We start from the raw sequence: 21,456 nt of genomic DNA, 5'->3' as shown, positions 1-21,456 counted from the left end.
CAACCCCATCAAATTTGTGATGTCGAAACCTGTCCTCAATGATAGACTAGCAAGATGGTATCTCCAGTTTCAGCAATTTGAAATTGTGAATGTTCCTTAAAAGGCTATAAAAGGGCAAGCATTGGCAGACTTCTTAGCAGACCACCCAATACCTGATGATTGGGAACTCACTGATGAATTACCTGATGAAGATGCAATGGTTGTTGAAGTTCAACTGCCTTAGAAGATGTATTTTGATAGGGCCTCACATCGCGAAGGAGCTGGCGCTGGGGTAATATTTGTCACTTCTCGAGAAGAGATCTTGTCGTTTTCCTTCACCTTAACGCAATGTTGCTCCAATAATGTTATAGAATATCAAGCCTTAATACTTGGGCTTGAAATGGCGGTTGATATGAAGTAATTGCAATTACAAGTTTTTGGAGACTCTGAATTAGTGATCAATCAATTGTTGGGTAGCTATGAAGTCAAAAAGCCAGAATTGCGTCTCTATCATGACTATGCACAAAAATTGATTAGATGGCTCGGAGATGTAACTCTTCAACATGTTCCAAGAAAGGAGAATAAGAAAGATGATGCTTTAGCCACCTTGGCTTCAACTTTAACTCTGCCTGATCAAGTGCAAATCACTATCTGCCAAAAATGGATAGTACCACCGGATGAGGATGAAGAAAGAAAATTTGAACATCTTGTAGCTGTCTCACAGGCTGAGATAGTCGATTGGAGACATGCTCTGATTGATTACTTGTGTTACAATATACTTCCAGAAGATCCAAAGAAAAGGACTGAAATTCGTCGTTGTGCTCCTAGGTTTCTTTACTACAAAGATACTCTATATCGAAGATCATTCGAGGAAGTCCTCTTGCGTTGTTTGGGGGAAGAAGAAGCGATTCAAGCTATGCAAGAAGCACATTCTGGAGTTTGTGGATCACATCAATCTGGGCCCAAGTTACACTTTCATATAAAAAGAATGGGGTATTATTGGCCAACAATGGTAAAAGATTGCTTGGATTATGCTCGAAGATGTCAAGCATGCCAATTTCATGCAAACTTTATGCACCAACCTCCTGATGTATTACATCCGACTGTTGCATCTTGGCCATTTGATGCTTAGGGGCTAGACGTGGTTGGACCACTACCTAAATCTTCTGGTGGTCACTTGTACATCTTGGCTGCGACAGATTACTTCTCAAAATGGGCTGAGGCCGTAGCCCTCAAAGAAGTAAAGAAGGAAAATGTTGCAAACTTCATCAGGGTGAACATCATCTATCGTTTTGGCATTCCTAGTTATATACTAACAGATAATGGAAAGCCATTCACCAATAAATTGATGGATAAGATCTGCGACCTTTTTGGCTTCAAGCAACGTAATTCATCAATGTATTATGCTGCTGCAAATGGACTAGCTGAAGCATTTAACAAGACCTTGTGCAACTTGTTAAAGAAGGTCGTCTCTAAATCTAAAAGGGATTGGCATGATAGAATGGAAGAAGGTCTTTGGGCATACCGGACGACTCATCGCACGCCGACTCAAGCAACTCCTTATTCTCTTGTTTTTGGAACTGAAGCAGTCCTTCCACTTGAATGACAAATACCATCATTGAGGCTTGCCATCCAAGAGGGACTTACTGAAGAAGAAAATGCTTGTCTGCGCCTTGAAGAGTTAGAATCTCTCGATGAGAAAAGGTTGGAAGCTCAACAAAGTCTTGAGTGCTATCAAGCTCGTCTTTCCCGTGCTTTCAATAAAAAGGTTCGCCTAAGGTCTTTCCAAGTCGGTGATCATCAAGTCCTTGTGGTAAGAAGACCAATTATCATATCTCATAAATCGAAAAGCAAGTTCACATCAAAATGGGACGGACCATATGTCATTCAAGAAGTCTATTCAAGCGGAGCTTACAAAATTGTGGATGTAGACGGCTTGCGGATTGGTCCCATCAATGGAAAATTCTTGAAGAAGTATTACCCTTGAGGCGGCGTCATACTCCTGGCCTGCAAGAGTATAAACTGTGTACGGCTCCACAAAAAAAAAATCACTCTCTGAACTACGTAATGACTTGATCCTCTTCACTGAGGTACGTAGGCAGCTTAGAGTATTATTACTCTAGGTTCAGTCATAAGAATAAAAAATAAAAATAAAAATAAAAAAAAGTCATGTGAATATCATGCTAATTCTTTCAAATGAAAATTCAAGCACCCAGATTTTGAGCTGACTTTGAAGACAAATCTGTATTAATCCGTAAATCCTCTGGACGTGATTTTTATATGGATTGAAGATCTCGAAGTCGTCTTTCCAACAAAAAAGGAAGCTCATTATTCCGGCTCTCCTACTCCACATTATGAATTTTCTTCCACATGTGCGCAAAGCTGAAGAAAGCTGAAAATTCAAGCACGCGGATTTCGAGCTGACTTTGGAGACAAATCTGTATTAATCCGTAAATCCTATGGACGTGATTTTTATATGGATTGAATATCTCGAAGTCATCTTTCCAACAAAAAAAAAGAAGCTCAATATTCCGGCTCTCCTACTCCACGTTATGAATTTTCTTCCACATGTGCGCAAAGCTGAAGAAAGCTGAAAATTCAAGCACCCAGATTTTGAGCTGACTTTGAAGATAAATCTGTATTAATCCGTAAATCCTATAGACATGATTTTTATATGGATTGAAGATCTCGAAGTCGTCTTTCCAACAAAAAAAGAAGCTCATTATTCCGGTGCTCCTACCCCACGTTATGAATTTTCTACCTCATGTGCACAAAGCTGAAGAAAGCTGAAAAGTTAACGTTTTGTTGCTATCCTCATATAAACACTAGCTTATGGAATCTTTTTTTTTTAATAAGGAAAAGGGGCTCGTGGAAAGAAACAATAAAAATTCAAGAGGAGAAAATTCTTATTGAAATATAAGTCACTATTTTATTGCTTCAAAAAAAGAACCACTACACCATAATGAGCGAATTAGAAAATCCTAAGCAAATAAATAAAAAAATCTAACTACGGAAGAAGTTTGAAGTTTATGATTTCTTGGCGACTTTTCTCAACCACCCCTTCTAGCTTGGCTAGTCTCTCAACTTCATCGTTAGACATCACATTATTTGCCTCAATGGTATAAATCTCGCCCTCCGTAATGGTGACATTCTCTTGACTATTGGACGGCTTCTCCTGATATTTGTTAATGAGCGCGGTGACCTTCTTTTTCTTGGAAGTCAACGCTCTTATGTCTTTTTCCACATCAGCTAGAGTTGCTTGAAGTTTTTCCATGGGATCTATCCAACTTTTCATGTGCCAGCTTTGCATCATCGAGATGGGCGTTGCACATCAGAGAGGGCCTTTTCATGTGATTCTCTAGTCATCTTTGATGATCTTAAAGTATCATACTGTGTGTACGACTTGAAGAAATTCTCGACAAGATCCTTCAAAGAAGAGATATCAAGTGTGGTTCGCCGTCGAAGCCGCAACTGCAAAAAAATAAAATAGAAGAAGGATATTTCATGTGTGATTCTTCATCAAAGCCACAACTCTAAAAGAAGATGCTCCGTGCCGCAATTTTAGAAGAAGATGTACTAAGTGTGGTTCATCGCTAAAGCCGCAATTGCAAAAGAAGAGGCATCAAGTGTGGTTCGTCATCAAAGTTGAAACTACAAAAGAAGAGATATCAAGTGTGGTTCGTCGTCGAAGCCGCAATCTGCAAAAAGAAAAAAAAATCATGTGTGGTTCTTCATCAAGGCCACAACACTAAAAGAAGATGATCCACATATGATTTGTCATCAAATCCGCCATTGTAGAAGAAGATGTACTAAGTGTGGTTCATCGATAAAGCCGCAATTACAAAGGAAGAGACATCAAGTGTGGTTCGTCGTCGAAGCCACAACTGCGAAAAGAAAGAAGATATTTCATGTGTGGTTTGTCATCAAAGCCACAACTCTAAAAGAGGATGATCCACGTATGATTCGTCATCAAAGCTGCAATTGCAGAAGAAGGTGTACTAAGTGTGGTTCGTCGCTAAAACCGCAATTGCAGAAGAAGAGGCACCAAGTGTGGTTTGTCATCAAAATTGAAACTACAAAAGTAGATGCATCATGTGTCGCCGTAAATGCAAAAATAAAATGCACCAAGTGCAGTTCGTCGTAAAAGCCGCAGTTACAAAAGAAGATGCACGAAGTGTGGTTCATCTCAACCAAAGAAATAATCGCTAAAAAAAATTTTTGCACCAAATGGTTCCTCGCCAATTATGGATTACACCTCACATTTTTTTGGTCTGATATTGAGACTTTTTGCGGTCCATCATAAACCTGCAAGAAAAAAGGAAAAGTGATGTGTCTCATAGTGCAAATTGCACGAAGCTTCAAATCGACATGGTGAAAATTATGGCATATGCTCTCGCGCTTGTCATGATGAATGTGGTCCTATTGGCTCAAGAGTTTTATGCTGTCTCTCCATGTAGATGATGACAAAATTCTCAATCAATGCAGAAATCAATATGCGGCTCTTCGGCGAAGATGCAGAGAAGTGAACTCATGGATGTTGTCCAAAGTCAATTGGATCGCTAAATTTAAAAATATCAATTTTGGTGAATTCATGAGAACTTTGAGTTTGATTTTTGGATAGGTTGTAGACTTAAGAGTCTATTTTGTATTGAATCAAGTCGGTCTTCTAGCTCTCCTACACCAAGATGCAAATGTTTTGGTGAGACTCCACAATCTGCAAAACAATAATGACAGAATTGAAGACCAACTTCGAAAATTAATTCTCGTCAATCCATGAAGAATTTTACCTTGATTTTTGGATATGTTGTAGACTTTGATGTCTAGTTTCTGTATAAACAAGTCGTTCGTCATTCGAATTCTCCTACACCACGATAGAGACGATTTGGTGGGACTGCAGAGAGCTATAAAAAAGAAGACAGATTTGATAGCAAACTTCAAAAATCAATTCCCATCAATTCAGAAGGATTTTGATTTTGAATTTCGGATATGTCGTAGCCCTCTGAGTGTAGTTTCTGGAACATCAAACGGATCATGATTTCAACGATTCTACAACAAGTTATGAATTTTCCACCACGGGCGTGCTGTGCTGAAAAAAAAAAGTGACGAAAACTGAGTTTGGTATGCCTCAAGTTGACAAGAATATGTGTATTTATAGAAATCAAAAGTACATAAATTGATTCCTACAAATTATGGAAAATTATAATGATGGAAAGTTTAGTTCCTACAAATTATGGAAATTACGGTAAGTTTTCATAGGAATTAAATTATGGAAATTTTCCATGGGAATCAAATTATGGAAATTCCATAGAAACCAAATTATGGCAAGTTTTCATAAGAATCAAATTATGAAAATTTTCCAAAGAAGTCGAGTTATGTAAATCTCATAGAAACCAAATTATGGTAAGGTTTTCTCAGAAACTACATGGGCAGTAAAAAAAAAAACTGGCAGGGCATTCAACCCCAAAGAAAGCAGCGCCTAAAATTTTTGTCGAAATCACAAGCGCTGTATCACCAAGTCAAGCTTGTAGACGCAATCCTTGCTCATCGAATTGGCGGTCGTTTTGTAGTTGATGACCCAAATAAAATTACCAAACTATGAAGAAATGTCATGCGATAAGTCTTCATGAGCTCGAAACACTTCAAGTCGAAAATGAGTTGATAAACAACCGAAAGTCAAATGATCTCTTACAAATTAGAGAATGTTATCATGAAGACTCTGGTAAATGTTGACATCAACATATCGGCATAGTCATTTCTCATGAAGCTTCAAATGTTTCTTGAAAGATCAACTACGGTAAAAAAAAAAAAAACATTTGCTTCACAAATACTTCAAGGCTTGTCTTTACAAGTTCGATAAATCGAGCACCCCAACAAGCCTCGAAGCAGGGGGCATTTGTAGACAGTGAAGTTTTATTGATAAATCCATACTAAATTTGGATTAAATCTTAAATTCATGATACGTTGACCAAGTCAAATTATTGGTTAATAAAGTCGGATTAATATTTATGTTAGAATTATATGACTTAAATCAAGTCCAAATAACATTTGGGCCAGTCCATTAAATTGACAAGATGAGCCCAACTCATATTCTTCAGGCCTAGGGGTCAAAATTGCTTGGACCAAAATACCCCTAAAGCCCTAGCTCAAGCCTATATAAAGAGGTCTTCATAAGACCAAAAGGGATATACATACATACATACACACAGAAATACATAGTTGCTCTTCATTGGTGATCTGCAAGTCTTCCGCATACAAAGAAGTCTTCGCTCCAAGTATTGAGCCGCAAGTATTCCGCCAAATCAAGAACATCTGTGGAGAGAAGAATCAAGGGATTACATATCTTTTTAAGAGATTTCATAAAGATTGTAACCTTCGCATTAATTCAAATACAAATATTATTGTTTGCTTGCTATTTTTCTTTTCTTGTTTACTATATTTCAGGATTGAAACTTTAGACGATTACATGAACATTAGACATTGCATAAAACAAAGGTTATTATAGCAGTGATGTATCATATCAATGATAACACTAACAAAGACTAATTTAAGACTCAAAATAAACGAGATACATTAAAAATTGGTATCTTTGATAGTGATGGCCGTGCTATGGCAGATCCAATTTTATTCTTCTTCTTTTTTTGGACGTTTTTCAATAGTAGAAAAAGAAAATAAATATTTTTCAAGAAATTTTTTCAACGACAATATGATTAACTAAAATTGCAAAGGTTTTATAAGATTTCAATGAGGACAGGGGCGGAGGTAATTTTATTTTTATTCTTTAAGATGAAAAAAATAAAAAATAATTATAAAAGAAAGAAATTGAATATTGAAGTGATGGAAAAAAATCTACCTCTTGAATAATTTGAAATCATTAATTGGAAATAGAAAAGATTTGAAATTCAAAAATAGATTAATTGATAAACTTGAGAGAGACACCTTCTGAAAATTAAAATGAATTTGAAATTTGTAATTGCTAAAGAAGTGGAGAGAATTTAGGGACAAAATGGAGGAATGAAATGGGAGTGGGAAATGTGGGTGTAGGCTGAAAATATGAGTGAAATATTTATGTATCCGGAAGATTTCTTGAATTGGGGGAATTAAGGGATTTTTGAATTTTTTAAAAAAGGTAGGGATAAATGGATATTAAGGTAAGTAAATGTGTGTATATAAGTAATTTTTCCTTTTTTGTAATCCATCCCAAAGAAGAATGAGACACCTATTTTGTTGGTTTTCAAGGAGCAAAATGGTCTCCATCAAAACTATACGTTTGCTTAATTGCATTCATTTGTTTTATTAGACCTAAGTTGACTGAGCATACATCAAACAATCATTTTTTTAAGAAAAAATGCTCAATGACTAATGAATTAACATAACAAGAACAAAGTTGAAGTGATACTCAAAAAGGCACAATACATAAATGACATAGTAATACAAAAAGCATGATGTATAAATGTGTCATTTAACTTGATCTCATATGACATTTATGTAACTTTAGGTGCGTATAAATAGACACTTAAACTTGTACAAAATTGCCTATGTGGTGTCCTACGTGTATTATGTCAGGTAGGACGCGTGTGTTTATTTGTTCACTTGCGTGCACATCCAAAGTTGGAGGACATAGATGTCCGTTGAAACCAAGTTAAAGGGCATATTTATGTATTATATCATACAAAAAATGTCTTTTTACCTAGCCTCATTTTATATTGCATAAGCATGACATTTAACTTGGCATCATTTCACATTTATGCCCTCAAACTTTGAGTGTGAATATGTAGACTCTTAAACTTGTATATAATCGAACAAATAGACACACACGTCCTATGTGGCATCCTACGTGGCAATTTACATCATTTGTGGCGTTCTACGAGTATTATGCCACATAGGACTCATGCGTCTACTCGTTCAACTTCATACAAGTTTAAGTGTCTACTTGTGCACACCCAAAGTTGGAGAGCGCAAATGTGAAATAAGGCCCTGTCAAATGGCATATTTATGTATTATGCTTTTTATATTTATGCCCTTTAATTTTGGATATACACACATCGACAGTTATGTTATCTTCCTGGATGCTTATGAATTTTGATCAATAGCAATTAATCGCTCAAGAAATATGGAAAGTTGATAAGAGCCCCTGAAATCAGATCAATATCTCTCAAGATTAGATTAAACAAGAAGAATCAAATTGACGCAATCAAAGACACGTTTAACGGACACATCAAGAAAGGGAAAACATATCTCATCAAATCACTCCAAAACCGAACTGAAATTGATAATCTGAATGAAAATTTTTTTATTGATTTATTGATAATGATTTAGTCATTTAACGGTTTTGACAATGGTTTTGATTTTTTTATTATTGAGTTATCAGTTTTTAATAGTTTGAGGGTTTTTTCTATACGGGTTAACTGATAACTCGATAGTAATTAATAAATTATATTTATACCATTATGTAAATAAAGTCCTTGACTTAGAATTTAATTTCATATTGTTTTGTTATTCTACAATGCGTTAGTGTTGCTTTTGAGCAAGACACAATCTATCAATTCATGTGCATGGTTTATTTGGTTTGTCACCATGTTTCTAAGTAATTTTCAATCATTTATTTTTTGTGTCAAATCTTAATGGTTAAACCGATAATGATCAATAACAGATAAATTGATAATCGATAAGTCAATATCTTAATGGTTCTTAATGGTTTAGCATGTCTACAAACCAATAACCAATAGGTCGAACAAATAAACTTCAAAATCAAATCGAAACGACCGATATACAATCTTACACATGAGTCATACATGGCATAATACACATAGGACACCATGTAAGACACAAATTGTCATGTAGGATGATACATCAGACGCATATATATGTCTATTTGTACAACTTTATATATATAATTCATGATAGCTAATATTATCAAATGACTAATAATTATAGGATCAATTAATATCTCACAAAATACATATAATCACAAACTATTACAACATTGATCATATACTACCATGACCTTGATCTACATGACTAGTGTCATTAGTCGATCGAGCCACTAACTTTTATTCGTTTGTTATTTTAACCTTTAAATTTCTTTTTAATATTATATATCCTCCTAATTCATAAAGTACTTCCTTTTTCTTATTTCCCTTTAAAGGCGAATAATTTCACTCTCCAATTCTCAATTTATTTTATTTTAATCAGGTAGATATGGCTTGAGGAGTTGAATTAGGGATCCTTTGAGATGAAGTGACATAACTTCATTTGTTGATCCAACTAATTTTCCCCCTATAAAAACTGCTGGAACTGAGGCATTACAACCCATCCTCATAAGAGCTTTTTCCATATCTTTTCCATCAGAATCATGATCAAGTTCATGCACATATGGATCAACACCAAGATCTCGAAATAGTATAGTGACCGCGTAGCATAAACAACATGTACTCTTGCTGAAAATCATCACCCCGTGCTCTGATGACATTCGTTGTACCTTGTCAGCCATTTACAACGACTAGCAGTATGATGAAATATGAGTAAAAAAGGTGGTAGGGTTAGTTTTTCAAAAATTAGGGTTTCTTTCCTAATTTGATTTGGTTGGCATAAAAGTTCAACAAATAGATTGTTATGAGCTATACTTGATATTCTGGTATATATTTAAAGTTGTCGAAATATAGGGGTAAATATGGAGGTACTCTTTAGTATACCATCGGATCTTAAGTTCAACAGAATTTAAACATCGATCCGATGGTTACAAAATTTGATGCTAGAAGAGATGAAGGAAGAAACAAAATAGCAAGAAAAAACTTGTTAATTTTTATTTTTTTTTAAGAGCTTGCTTGGAAATATAGGGTTTTCATGGCTACACTATTTATAAAAGAAAAAAAAATGGAACATCTAAAAATGAAAGTGGAGTTCTCTGTCTAAATTGTAAAGATTCAAAAGATGGTGTGCTTTATTTAGATGCTCCAAGAACTGGACTACAGCTCTACTAAAGAGAATTTTAATAAATAAAATAAATAAATAAATAAAAGAAGAGAATTTTAATTAATAAATAATAAAGAAGAGAATATTAATATATAGCTAAAAAAGATGAGAATTTTAATCATAAAAAATAAAAATAAAAAGATACTGTTTCATTCTACAAATCAACTTTGAGCAAGTTGGAAGATAGTACATATATTCTATATGGTCTTGCACTTTTTGAATAGAATCTTTTTGGTGGAAAAAGCTTATTTGAAACACCTAAAAATATATACCTACATGCACTTTCCATATAACTAATTAGGATTTATTAATTTTTTTAGTACTTATATAATTAGATATCTTTATAAGTTCAGGGCGAAGCTACGTGATTGTTAGGGTGTCCAATTACTGAAAAAAATATCATATATATAAGTAAAATAATACACAAAGTAATTGAATAATATATTTTGGACACTCTTAATGCAATATGGATGTTACAGCATATATAGTGGTTCAGACACCTCAAATAAGATAGTGTTCGTGTGTTTGAATTTGACTAGCATTAATTTTTTTATCACTTTTTAAAAAGAATTATTTTATACTCCCATGTTCATCTTTATTTATTTATTATATTAAAAATACATTTTCACTTTTACTTGTCAATTTTTGCATATCAAGAAAAAAGATTTTTTTTTTTTCATTTTAACATTATATCTAAGACTGAAAATGAATTAATATGGTATTATGGTAAAATACTTAATTATGTTAATTATTGTTTCTAGTGAGGCGTGTAAAATTTAAACTAGATAAATAAAAGTAAACAAATGGAGTATTATATAAAATAATAATAATAATAATAATATAATCAATGTAGTTTCATGAATGGATTCGGAGGAAGTTTATATGTTCTTTATAGTCACATATCAAATATTGCGTGCGCATGTTAAAATAATTAATAAGAGTAATGATTATCCATAATTAGTCATTAATTCATACTATAAGAAGTTCTCTAGACACGTGGACACAAAACTAGCCGTCCAAGATTAAACTATATTATATAAAAGTTTTATTCTTGAACATGCATATTACTATAATATATAATAATTATTTACTATAATATAATGTGTGTTGTCAATTTTTTGAGATTCTTTTCCCAAAATTCTTGGATTATATTCTTTGCTCGAATATATAGCAAAAAATTGAAAAGTTTTTTGGTGGCTTCGATTCTCTCTTCATGTGTCCACTTCCAACTTGAGTTATTCTTCACACACACAAAATTTGATCAATGGCCGTACACTTGTACATACCCCTAGTAGTGTACGTGTAAGGCACAATGACGAATTTAAAATTTTCACGAAGAGTTTTAAAAAAATAGATCTTTAATATATAGGATTTGAACATCAAAGTGAATTTTGAACCTCCTAAATCACTGTGTCAATCTCTAGTCTGGATTTTAGGGGATTCAAAATATATATATATGTTAAAAATAAAAAAATAAAAAACTTTATATATATATAATGTAATTTTTTGTTGAGGGATTCGGGATAACACCCTTGCCCCTTCTCAGATCCAGCCGTGATCGCCCCCTCCAATTTCTAGTTTAAACATTCCCTCTAAAAAACTTTCTTAAAGGTGTTCAAGAGTATTTAAATATTAAAGTAAATATATACATATAAAAAATTAACATTTAAAATATTTTACCTGTATATAAGAGTGTTCAACTGATTATCTTCGACATACGTAGCTACGCCCCATCTCTCCATCTTAGTGTGTGCTGCATAAATATTTTTATGGTCACTTTACTAAAGTGATCGTTGAGGGATCGAATATATAAATGTATATGTCAAGTTCTTGTCCATCTTTAGTTTTGATTCCAACCAAGGTGATAACTAAGTTTTTCTCATGGCTATTTCTTTATATTCTTTTCCTCACTATCCGGAGGAAAAGATAAGATATTATATTCCTTTGAGTAGTAACGAACTCAGAATTTAGAATTTATAAATTTTGTTTTTTATTTAGTATGTGTCAATTCTTTTCACACATGATATTCATTCACGTTTATTGTCTTGTAAGCGATTTTGGATGCTCTTTGTCTTAAGCCTCATGAATGTGGTCACCTTTGTGAATGTATGTCGCTTATTTTTGTGCTATTGTTACTTAATTACGTTGTGACTCATGTCTTCTCTTACATAGATTATAAGTTAATATGCTTAATTAATATAGTTAACTGTCTTAGGCCTCAATTAGCAGTCATAAGGTCAATATGTACTCTTCAATCCGAAATAATTGATTTGAAGGAGAGTGATTCGAGTCACTTGACTGTAAGGAAAGGAGCAATCATACGATTATTGACTAATTAGTCATAGTTTTTCTAAGGCTCGAAATAAGAGGTTTTGGCTTTTCAAAATATTTAACATGAATAATAAAAGAAATGTGTCTTTTTAAAATCATATAATAACCTGCAAGCTTTTGAAAATAAAATTTTATTTCATGTTGGAACTTCAATACGTACTAAAGTTTTTGATGAGTAACTTATGCATATAATAAGAAAGATGGTCAGTCTAAGTTCAAATGATTCTTTGCAACTCAAGGATATGAAGTTGGAATCGCCAGTAATCATATATCAAACATGTTGTAGTAAATGTCTTGGGCCCTATATGCACGGTCCATCACACTTCGAAAATTGATTTTCCTTGTATCGAACCAATGATTATTCATGACTCTTTTGGCACTCTTCCATGCAAATTGATTAAAAATTATGGTATAGGAGGCTTTGTGACAAGTGATTTAATAGGTAAAATTTAATTGAATATCCTTATAGTATATGAATCGCATCTCAAATCATAGTAATTGATAAAGAAGATAATTCAAACAAGTCGAAATTGGCAAAATATAAAATTTTATAAGCTATATGTATAATATGTTTCTTTTGAATAGATACGGTTAAGTATGTGATATTTAAATTCAAAAGTGAATTTAGAATTTTGAGTTTATGAATTCTCACAATTTCTTGTTTGTCACTGAACCCACAATCCATAGGGTTTGATCGCAATTTATTATACATGTACGTTTGGTGAATTCTTTCACATATACTAAGTTCTTCCAAATCTATATCAGAATACATTGTACATCCGCCTCTATTCGAATTCAAATTGTCACATCAAAAAGGAAAATAATAGCTTGAGAACATATACAACAACAACAATTATTACTATGTTTCAGTCTCAAACAAAATTTTACAAGTCGGAGAAAAGTTTTCCATTATCGGCCATTTTGACAAAGTATGGCTTCCTTTTCTCCCTCAACCTCCATTCCTTCTAAAGGAAAAAGAGGATTAATTAGAAAGGAAAATAAAAACATTGGGTTAAAATTGACACACAAAAAAAAATTGTGTACAAGCTAAGAACCTAGATGTTGTTTTAGTACAAAAACTTGCAATAAACCTAATTTGGTCCGGCCCTTTTTCGAACCTACCCACCGTGAAAACTTAGTGCACTGGATTATTCTTTTTCTTCTTTCTTTTTTTCACTATTAGAAATCAATCAATTTCCGACTTACAACCCGTCAAACTCTAACCGAATTTTCGATGAAATGTATGTCGGAAACATCTCATGCGAGTGCTTTTTCAACGATTTTCTGACAGAATTCCCGATTAAAAGTCCGTCGAAAATATCTCAATCGAGTGTGCTTTTCAATCGGAACGCCGTCGGAAACATCTCATGAATCGAGTGTGTTTTTTTATCGGAACACCATCGGAAAGTGCTTTTCCGGCGGTTTTTCCCGACCAAATTCCTGACGAAAAATCCGTCGGAATATAATTAATACAAGAAAAGGTTAAATTACATGGGAATTTTCCTGGGGATTAATATGAAAAATTGCAGGAAAATAAGTTTCCTACGAATTTTCATACTAATCCCTAAGAAAATCCCCATGTAATTCACACTTTTCCTATAGTAAACATCTCACTCGAGTGCTTTTCCGATCGAAACACCGTCAGAAACATCTCGAGTGCTTTTCCGATGATTTTCGACAAAATTCCCATCGATAAAAACATCTCAGACGGGTGCTTTTTTGACAGTTTTCGATCGGAACGCGATCAAAAATAATTGATTGATTTCTAGTAGTGTATTTTTTTTTAGTTATAACCAAATAGCTTTGGCATCAATGAGCATTTGTTTGAGTGAACCATCAACTTGTAAGGATATAATATCCTTAGATGATCCAACATATTTTCCACCAATAAAAACAGCAGGAACACATGGATTACAACCTAAACTTCTCAATGCCCACTCCATTTCTTTCCCTTTTGGATCTTCATCAAGTTCATGAATTGCTGGACTTGCTCCAATATCATAAAATAGTGCTTTAATACTATGACACATAAAACATGAACTCTTTGTGAATATTACTGCTGCCTTCTTTGATGCCAAGTCACCTATTCTATCCATAGCTAGCTCTATATCGATCGATACAAATAATTAATGGATACGTATGACCAAACTTATATAGATATATACGAACGAAAAATCGGAGAAAATTATGAAGAATATTGATTGATGATCACTAGTGTTATTATAAACTTTGTGTGGTAGATTGTGATGATATTTGAGGTTTCATATATTGGTTATTTATAGAGATTTTAGATATAGTAGATATGGATTACATTTGTTTATCCAGAAAAGGCAAAAAAAAAAAAAATGATACACAAATGAAAAGGCAATGTTCCTTAAAGATATTTTTCCTTTGGATAAAGGAAAGAAAAGTTAGAAAGAAAAAAAATGTCTATATGAAATTCATCGCTAATTTGTAGCTAAATATTTCGTATATAACCTGAATTTTTTCATAATTTGTTGCCAAAAGCGACAAATTTTGTTGTTTAGCTATAGAACGTGTATGTCTTTATTTGAATTTTCTTAAGTAGGGTTTGTCGAAGGGGAGTCAATTGATATCTCTTCATCTGAAAGTTACACCATGCGGAAACGTCAATTTCTTTTTTATGTATATATATACTATATGTTGAATTCCCTTAGCATATTTATGTATATATTTTTTATATATTTTTTTAATTTCTTTAGTGAAAATACCTAGTTGAGACCGTGTGTTTGAATCCAGATCATGTAAAAGACAATTACAATGTATGTACTTCCATTTATATGTTACCAATTACAACAAATTAAAATGCACTCATATAGAGTAAAATATATTTCTATTTTGAGTGTAAATTAAACTAAATTCTTCTAGATTTTGACCCTTTAATGCTATGAAAAGTTGATATTAGACCATAACGATAATAGCAGACTCCTGTAGAATTCCTACAACTTATTAATTGCTAATATATTATAGGCAAAGATATTATTCCTTGATCTTTTTTCATGAAAAATTCTTTGTTTAGTGGGAAAATTAAAGTACTTTTAATTTTGGAAATCTAGAAACTAATACAGTACGCAATATATAGATTTTTTTTCAAAACTTTAATGATGTGTAAAGACGATGCTACTGGTACAAGAGATGTATAGGAATATCGAATAAAGAAAAAAAATATAATGTTCTCTCTCTCTATATATATATTAAAACTTAATGGTGGAAAATATTTCTAAGGACCAATGCTAGAAATTAGTCAGTTGGACTTCCAGTAACTTTGTTCACAAGGGATGTGTCTCAATTTTAACCAAGTTGAGTAATTCTTCTACTCTATTATATTTCTTTTTATTATTCCTATCGAATATCAAAACAAACCATAAGAATTATGAGAACCGTATGGGACACAAAAACAAAGAATATCGTTATGTAGTGATGCAATTGAACAAGGGGAGGCAAAGTATTATAGATATGCATAAATCATGTAGTTGAATCGATATACTTATTATTACATTAGTAATGATTATATTAGTTATACATAGATTATTTCTTATGCTTTGGTGTATTAAAAATAGCATGCATTGCATAAAACTATTTTATTTACAAAGATACCTTTCCCAATTATGATGGAAAAAATATTTTTTTTAAATTGAGGGATAATAAAGTGTTAAACCATGCTAATGCATGCATTAAAATCTTTTGTATTAGTAATACCAAGAAATCAATTGTTTTAGTAAAACACACCCTTAATACACAATAGTGTATAACTAATTTAGTTATACATAACATGAAAAAGTGTACCAACAAGGTATTACTAATACACATGCATTATTTTTACTAATACACATGCATTATTTCTACTAATACACATGCATTATTTTTACTAATACACTATACCAAACGACCCCTTAGTTCTAAAGAAAATAAGAGAGATTTATATAGATCAGAAACAAGGGAACGACCGAATGATTGGAAAAACAAAGAGTATTTTGTGGTGATAGAGATGCATCTTAATTTGTTTCATCTCTTTCTCTACAAAGAAAGGTGCAGAAAGCATCCCGCGTTTACGCAGGACCTCAACCCAATTGGTCCAAATATTGACACATTCCTATTTTTGGATAAGTTGCAACTTCATACCATTGATAAAATGAGACAATGAAGAGATACTTCAATTTAAAGAAGATAACATTAAGCTATTTATTGATGATAAATATACAGAAATTACCAGGAAAGCATTAAATAAGGCTTGATGTTTACATTAACTTCACTGGCCAACTTCCCCGACTCGACAGTTGCATATTCGGGATTGAAGAAGTACCAGATGCTGCACTATGAGAAGGGATCCGCCTTGGATCCTGTAACAAATCCGGGTTGTTACTCTGGCGATGAAATAGGAGCCAAAGTAAGGGAAGATCCCGACATGTAAGGAGCATTCGGTATATCAGGAAGAGAAGAAGCTGATGGACTATATCGTACTGTTCCCATAGGATGATCGAATTTACATGTGCCACCGAATTTGCAGAATCCTCTTTGCATGTAAAAGGAACAAGGCTGCACCCCCTGCTTTCAGAATGAAATTTAGTTGAGTATCCAAACAGATAACGAGTTACACACACAGCAATACTATCAGACTCAAGAAAGATCATATAACAAGATGCTCTCTCCTAGCTCAAATAAGTTATGTAAAAGTGTCCAAAAAGGTTCAGATATGTTGAAGCTCAGCTAGACTAAGGAGGAGATAAGAAATGCATAAAATGTACACCTATATGAAACCTTTGAAGCCTGCGTTCATAATCCAAAGAAAAACTGAGGAGATAAGAAATGCATAAAATGTACATCTATATGAAACCTTTGAAGCCTGCGTTCATAATCCAAAGAAAAACAACACAGTAATCCTTTTAATAGTTATACAGGCAGGCGAGTGTACTAGAAACTACACGCATAATAAAAAAGAAAATGAAAGGAAGGAGAGAGATTTACACTTCTTCCAATAAAGAAAGAGAAAGAAGTATTCTTGTATCAGATTTAAGATGATAACAAGCATGCTTGTTTATACTGGAACAATCAAAGGAGACTGACATCTCTAGTGTAGTTATATGTTCTGAAGTTAGAAGATATGCTGCCATCATTTTGGCATTTGAAAAATTAGACAATTGCGAAATTTCAACTGTTTGAAATCTGTGGGGACAGGCATTAGCACTAGATATCGTGACATTTTCAAATTGTAACATTTTATGTTTTCATTTTTTGGGACTGATAATAGCAGCAGCCTAATAAGTCATAGGGACCAGCTATAATTTCAAATGCAAGAGCAACTGGTGTAGAACAGATAAGAGAAGTCAGACTGCCCTTTTGCAGTTTCTCTACATGGCACAGAGCATGCAGTAGGCAAGTATCTCCATAGCTCCAATAAGAACCGTGAATATAGATTCAATAAAATAATACTTCTTGAATTCGGTTACAACCAAGCAGAAGGCAGGCAAAGAACGGCACGCATACAAAATCTTCCTAATCACAATGCATCCAGCAGCATAAGAAGGCTTGACATGATCTCAGTTTTAGGCAGGACCAGATAAACAACAATACCCATCACAGATTATCCACATTGGATTATAAATTAGTGATGCGAAGTCAAACAAAAGGGAGAAAGAAAGATGTTAGTCATACCGGACGCAAAGGAAGGCCTAAGGGACTGAAAGCACAATCTGTCTTTGATGCAATCCAGTCAGCAGGATGATGAAACTTACAGGACGATCCAAATTTACAGTCCCCAGTTTTCATGTAATATTGACATACTGGTTGGCCTGGTCTTTCTGGAAAACGATTTTCTTTCAGTGCACTGCTTGAAGGGCCAGCAGCAGAGTGTAACGGAGAGTAAGGTGCTGTAAAGGCAGCCGTAGAAGATGCTAGTTGCGGCATCCCATAAATAGATGCCATCCCAGCAGAGGGTTGAGCACCAGGAGATAGAGCAGGACTCACTGGTCCCTGCAAAAAGCAACTTAATCACCCCATAAGATTATTATTTAAGTCATATCAGATTATTGATTGAGAGAATATCTCTATCATTACCGAGTAAGTGCTCCAGTTCTGAATGGTCACCACTCCCGGGTGAAGCAAAACTGGACCATAAGTACCAGGTACATAAGGACCAGATAAGAGTTGAGGCCTTGCTACTCTAGAGCTAGTTGATGCACTGTTATATTCTTCAGGGGGAGTAGGAAGAGAAGATGCTGTCGGATAAAATGGACGTGCAGTTGCTGGCGCTGATACCTCAGTATGGTCAGGGTGATGGAATTTACATGTTATACCAAATTTGCATTGCCCCGTTTTCAAATAATAGGAGCATTCTCTTTCCTCCTGTTGCAATTGATGAAGTTCAAGAGATCTTAGATAAACTTATCGATAGAGAACACAAATGCATACATATATGATGCAAGGCAACAGATCAATTACCGGATGTAATGGGTATCCATAAACATTTAATGATATATTGCTCAACGATCCACCTAAGTTTCTTGGATGGTGGAACTTGCATGATGCACCAAATTTACAGGTCGCTGTTCTTAGATAGTACTGCAAATAGAAATTATACATTCATCACACACTAAATCAATCTGTTATCCACAGAATGAAAAGAAAAAACAGAAATGAAGGACTCACATACTTGATCAAACACAAACAATCTCGGGATGAGAAATAGAGTTACCTGGCATGTAGGCTCTCCTATTCGTTCTGGATATTCACTTCTTTCCAACAGCACAGCACCAACCTGAAATCCGAGCGACTCCCAATTAAGGGTTAAAGGAACTCATGCTTGCAGCTTGCCATTCCAAGAAACTAATAGAATATCCACAAGATGAAAAAATCTAATAAAAAAAGCCCATTTATTATCTTTATAGTCTTTCTTCACGTGCTCAAGTTTTAATTAGATGCCTTAGCTTTTCTCAGGAACTCACTCTTACTAGGTGTCAATCCAGTGTCTACTCACTCTAAACTAGGCCTAGTTAATATGTAAAGTTAACTTCGAGTTACTAACCGTGTATAATTTTCTTTGACATCACCAATGTGACATTAACTTGACCGTGTATACAAGTTAAATCCAATTGAATAAGCTTGTGCGTTCACGATTCTCTATGAAACTATAGGCATTAAACAAGTAATGACAATAGTAAGCAGGGACGGATCTAGCCTCTTAACCACAACCTCAAACTCTATATATGACTGTGAATTCAGTTGGTAAAGTATATTAACCCGAGCACACGCTGTACAAATCCATAAACTTGAAATCTTGAATTCGTCTATTGATAGTAAGCTTAATTAACACAAACATACAACTACTACACGAGATCAACAACTTACAGAGCTACGATCAGGAGGATGATTATACCGGCATTTAGCACCATATCCACAAGACCCTGTACGCATATAGAAAGAGCAATTCGATGTCCCGGACCTTTCCGGGTATGCTTCTCGGTTCCACAACCCCAACCTCCTCATTGATTCTACATTGTCAAAAACACACAAAAAAAAAAACCATTTGAGTCATCAAAAACCCTAAAAAAAAAAAAAAAAAAAACCCAAAATTCAAATTCATCAAAGCACAAATACAAATGGCAAAAGTTGTTTCTTTCAATGAATGAACAAAAAAAGGAAGAAAAAAACTGTACGCTATAAATCCTGTATTTTTTTAATTTCTCTGTCATTCTGGTGCAATGACCATGCCGGTAGCTCAATCCATTAACTACTAGAAATTTCATCTTGTTGGTGAAAATATTCTCATTATATTAAAAAATTTATCAAAAAAAAACTGTTAAATTTTGTTTATATGAAAACCTACCTTCAAGACCGGTTTCTGGTCCAACAGGAACCCATTCCGACTGTTGATCGGAGTGTGACCGACCGTACAAATCCATTTTTTTACCTGAATCTGCTTATTTTCAGCTAACAAAGCTGGAAGAATCAACAAAAAAAAAGTACACTGATCAAAAGAAGTAGATCGTGTGTATATATATGTACAGAAAAAAAAATCAATTTCTGTGTAGATTGTGAGTTGTGAGTAGGAAAAAAACACAGAGTGAGTGTGTGTTTTTGGTGTTTTCTCTCTCTAGAACTAGAAAGAAATAGAGACTGTTTGTACAGTGAGTTCAGCTCTGTGAAGTGAAGTGAAGTGAAGCTACTTTGTTTCTTTGACAGCATTTTGCCTTTTATATTTTTTTTCTTCCTCTGTACCCGCCAAAGTATGGAAAATGGGGTTATGCATTAAATTATGCTTCGGAATTTGGCGTAAATTATTAATTTCGTTTTTGAATTATTGATATTCTAAAATGTACCATTATATTTAATTAATTAAATTTAGATACATTCTGATTTGTCACGTAACACATGATAATCAATTTTTTGTAAGAGCATAGAACGATAAAAAGTCGAGAGAATGGTTGAAAACATTCCTATTTCATAAATGTATTTCACTCATGTTGCATGATCGGAGATATATTTAAGTTTACTTAGTCAAGAAGTGTTTTTAAGGCTGTCAATAGTTTGGGCGTAATACATGAATGTGTCATTTAACTTGGCCTCATTTCATATTTATACCCTCCAACTTTGAGAGTACGCAAGTAGGCACTTAAACTTGTATAAAGTTGAACAAGTAAATACATGAGCCATATGTAGCATAATACACTTGGGACACCACGTAGAATGTAAATTGTCATATAGGATGTTACGTAGGACACGTTTCAATTTTTCTTGTGTTAATGGATATATATACCTATGTGGCATCATCTCTTGATTGTTTAAATTGACAATTATTATGAAACAAATATTTTTAATATACATGACAATTTTAAAAAAATCCAATATAAATATAAAATTTAAGTTAAAGTTACTAAATTTTAATCAATCCGCATATAATGGCTAAACACATATGCAGACCCTTAAACTTGTCCCTAAATTTCATTTTGACACTCCAACTCAACCTTGTTCCATTTTAACCCTTCAACTCTAATTTTTATGTTCCATTTTGGCACTTTTAAGTGATGTGGCAGAGAGTGTGCATCACACATTCTTTAAGAGAGTAAAAGACAAAAAAAAAGTATTTTTTAAAAAAATAATAAAAGATTACCCTTCAACTCTATTTCTTTTATGTACCATTTAACACAAAATATTAAT

The 21,456-nt window shown here is 33.6% G+C and overlaps 3 protein-coding genes across 3 annotated transcripts; all 3 read right to left on the bottom strand.

Moving 5' to 3' along the window:
* Nucleotides 1-8,888: 8,888 nt before the first annotated feature.
* On the bottom strand, nt 8,889-9,929 carry LOC125812987 (glutaredoxin-C13-like). Its single transcript, XM_049492469.1, has one exon. It carries the CDS (start codon nt 9,467-9,469, stop codon nt 9,164-9,166), a length of 306 nt encoding a protein of 101 aa, XP_049348426.1. The 5' UTR covers nt 9,470-9,929; the 3' UTR covers nt 8,889-9,163.
* A 4,129-nt stretch (nt 9,930-14,058) lies between these two features.
* Nucleotides 14,059-14,431, bottom strand: LOC125812986 (glutaredoxin-C11-like). The gene has a single exon (XM_049492468.1). The coding sequence runs from the start codon at nt 14,376-14,378 to the stop codon at nt 14,070-14,072; it is 309 nt and encodes a 102-aa protein (XP_049348425.1). The 5' UTR covers nt 14,379-14,431; the 3' UTR covers nt 14,059-14,069.
* A 2,029-nt stretch (nt 14,432-16,460) lies between these two features.
* Nucleotides 16,461-20,451, bottom strand: LOC125812984 (zinc finger CCCH domain-containing protein 32-like). The gene is made up of 7 exons (XM_049492466.1): nt 20,126-20,451; nt 19,648-19,790; nt 18,995-19,057; nt 18,742-18,861; nt 18,358-18,645; nt 17,956-18,273; nt 16,461-16,848 (listed from the first exon to the last, which is right to left on the bottom strand). The coding sequence occupies exons 1-7, from the start codon at nt 20,199-20,201 to the stop codon at nt 16,663-16,665; spliced, it is 1,194 nt and encodes a 397-aa protein (XP_049348423.1). The 5' UTR covers nt 20,202-20,451; the 3' UTR covers nt 16,461-16,662.
* Between the last annotated feature and the right edge of the window lie 1,005 nt (nt 20,452-21,456).

This window comes from Solanum verrucosum, unplaced genomic scaffold, assembly GCF_900185275.1.
Source record: "Solanum verrucosum unplaced genomic scaffold, falcon-dt-bn FXZP01000144.1, whole genome shotgun sequence".
Classification (NCBI taxonomy): domain Eukaryota; kingdom Viridiplantae; phylum Streptophyta; class Magnoliopsida; order Solanales; family Solanaceae; genus Solanum; species Solanum verrucosum.
This window is presented reverse-complemented; position numbering and strand designations above follow the sequence as displayed.